Consider the following 3,312-nt stretch of genomic DNA (forward strand, 5'->3'; position numbering starts at 1 on the left):
GACTACATTTATTTCAGAAGCATTTTGGCTGTAGAGCAGTGTAATCTGCAGACAAAAGGAAACCCAAAGATGAACATCTGTACCAACCACACTAGAGACATTAAAACTGAAAGTAATTTCTACTTCAGTATGCACCATACAAAGAAGTATAAGAAAGATACTTCCTCAAATTATTAACTATAGTATGGCATTTTCCTATTAAAATAGGAAACAAAACCCAAGCATAATTCTGAACAAAAAGAAAGAGATGGCATTTGGAAGAAATAGTATCACAATATGTAGTGAACTTCAACCAGTAAGACCAAATTCCAACGTAGTTATTTAAACTGGGCTCAATTTTGCAATCTGTTACATATGTGCAATATGGGAATTGCACCTGTGTAACAGAGGAAAGAACAGAACACCGTCTTCCCATGTAACATTTTCTGCATTTTCAGTTGGATGCAGTATGCTTCCTTTCACTAAATATTCCTTGCAGCTGCTTATAGGCCATCCGGAAAAGGGGAGGAGGAGCTACACACAAATATTTGTTTTCACTGTCTCAAAGACGAGTCTTAACAACAACTATAGTGAGGTGATTACTGCTCTTTATGGGGTATCTGATTGATCACATCCAGATGCAAAGTGTGGAATAAAAGTTTTGTCTGACAAGATGTGCAGTGGAAAAGGTAAACCTTTGGTACTTATTGGATTTATCCTCATGAGTCTTGAAATGGTGAGTTTAGTTTTGTTCTCAAACATTTTTAAGAATGACATGTCCTTTTTAAAAATAAACCAAAAGCAACCTATTTATCAAATGTTTATTCTTATTTTTGATTATTATATTTTTGTAAGAGTTATACAATTACTTTTTCCCAGGCTCGTAACAGACCCACAGAAAAACTATGCCATTATACTTTTAGAACACAGTGTCTTTCAAAGTCTGTCAGCAACTGCAAACTTTCCCTTCTGGATCAATGGCCAGATTCAGAGAGGGTAATGAAATAGTAATGTGAACTGCATACCTATGTTAAATTCACTAGTAACAGCCTCGTAGATTTACCTTACTACTGTACATACCTTTGCATGCTTAAATAAACTGAACAAATAAGTAAAATTGCACATTAGTAAGCTATGTTCAGAAAATACAATTTTAAAGAAGTCATTGTTATTACTGCTAAAAGTTAAATGTTCTCCCTTTTCCCAAAATAATTTTTCAATTTGTGATTCTAATGTTCTATATCTTTCTTTTCAGATTGTTTCAGCTAATACAGGTAAAGTCTTAAAAAGATATTTTTACCAGTTCATTTTTAGATGGACACTAAAGAACAGAGAAATCTCTGATTACTAATCCAAATTGATTTTTAAATTCTAGTAATGTTGCAAACAGAAGTTTTTTAACTCAAATGAAATCAGACTACAAAATGTAAAGAATCATATGTTTCTTTATATGATATAATTAAAAAAAACTTTATTTGAAAAATAGTTACCTATGCTACTATACATTTGCATAAACTTTCTAACATACTTCTTACAATATGACACTTACCTAAGGCTACACTCAGTTTGCACTGAACAGTACCTTCTCAGACTATACCCACTATCTACACAATCTATTCAGTGTGTGCATGCTCTTCTCTGATATTTTGGCCCTCTTAAAATAGCATAATTTTTGTTTGGATTTAAAAATTAAATATGCCACACAATTTCCCTTTTCCCTTTCTTCAATCTTGCGTTCTTTGTGCACCCAGGACTCCTAATGACTGCAGTGTGAGTTTTGGCTGAGCAAGGAACGCAGGATTGGGCTCTTACAAGTCATCCATTTAGTATACATTGTGGCAGTACATATTAGTATATATTACAATATTCTAGATTCCTAACCATTACATATTACCATAAAGTTACTACAGTATTTGGTGATAGGTTTCAGAGTGGTATTTCTTGTCAACTGTTGTGAATAGACCACTTCCACCTTAATTGAATTGGCTCTTTAGCACTGACCCTCTCTTGGTAAGGCAACTCCCATCTTTTCATGTGCTGTGTATTTATACCTGCCTACGATATTTTCCACTCCGTGCATCTGATTAAGTGGGTTTTAGCCTACGAAAGCTTATGCCCAAATAAATTTGTTAGTCTCTAAGGTGCCACAAGGACTCCTTGATGTTTTTACAGTATTTGGGCAATTACTTCAGCATACCGTATTCTTTTCACAGAGATTTTATAAACCACAAGCCTGATCGTGCAAACTCTTCTTGTGTGGAACTCTCATTGATGTCAGAGGGGTTTCCATGCACAGAGTGGTAGGATTAGTCCCACTATTTGCAAGATTACAAAAGCCATATGTAAATAATAGCAGTATTTCCAACCTCAGATGTTAAAAAATCATGAGGCAGCCCTCTAAAAATCATGAGATTTAAAAAACTGCCACCAAATGTTGGCTTCTTTTTATTTGCCTTCTGTTTTTTAAGCCTTAGGATATACTTGGGTCACATTTTCATACTTTTTTTCTGCAACTATGAGAGCTAGAAACTCTTCTTTAAATGAAAGATGAGATTTTCAGATATTCAGAAAGCTCCAGTAGCTGGAGCTTGAGTAAAATAGCAATTATTGTGAGACTTGCAATATTATCATGAGAGCTGGCGACACTGTACACTACAGTGTATAATGGGTGATAGAAATGAGCAGAAAAATTATTTCAATTATAATTTAATGCAAAGTTTAATTTTCAAAAGAGATTATTTTGGGTACCCTTCTTGAGGCCCCTTAAAGGGGCCTGATTTCCAAAAAAGTGTTGAATACCTGCCCTCTGAAAATCAGGCTACTTAAACATTTTCAAGAGTCTTGTCCAAACAGTTTGCCCAGTAGTGTATTTCAGGTTTCAAAGACTAAAATTGGTGGTATTTTTTGTAGGTTTCTCTATATCCATATATAATGTGACATCAAGAAACATTTATCTCAGATGGTCCAAGTTTTCAGGAGCCGTTTCCTACAGAATCACAGCAACCCCCAGGAACACAGTAGGCCACTCTTTGTTGGCGCATTTCAGTGATGTTCCTGTTATAGGCATTCTTACTTCACTAACTCCCAACACTGTCCACACTGTAAAAGTGGAAGCCATTGATAAGAATGGAATTATCCTGGCGGAAGCACAGACTAAGCAGTTAACAGGTTAGTATGGGATGGGCTGGTAAGCAAGATTTCTATTGACTTCAGTAGGGCCACGATTTCACCCTGCATATTTTATTTGACTTTTAGGGCTGACTCCTACTCATATTGAAGTCCATGGAAGTTTTCCCACTGACTTCAGTGAGTGTGTGTGTGTGTGTGTGTGTG

The 3,312-nt window shown here is 35.4% G+C and overlaps 1 protein-coding gene across 1 annotated transcript in view; it reads left to right on the forward strand.

Moving 5' to 3' along the window:
* Window positions 1-652: 652 nt before the first annotated feature.
* LOC112115858 (fibronectin type III domain-containing protein 7) overlaps window positions 653-3,312 on the forward strand; it is a 19,003-nt gene continuing 16,343 nt past the window's right edge. The window contains exons 1-3 of the mRNA XM_026655728.1: window positions 653-715; window positions 1,235-1,253; window positions 2,890-3,147. Coding sequence (XP_026511513.1) covers window positions 653-715; window positions 1,235-1,253; window positions 2,890-3,147 — 340 coding nt within the window. The remainder of the gene's footprint in view (window positions 716-1,234; window positions 1,254-2,889; window positions 3,148-3,312) is intronic.

The sequence above is a fragment of the Terrapene carolina genome, unplaced genomic scaffold (assembly GCF_002925995.2).
Source record: "Terrapene carolina triunguis isolate 2854851 unplaced genomic scaffold, T_m_triunguis-2.0 Scaffold210, whole genome shotgun sequence".
Taxonomy (NCBI): Eukaryota; Metazoa; Chordata; order Testudines; family Emydidae; genus Terrapene; species Terrapene triunguis.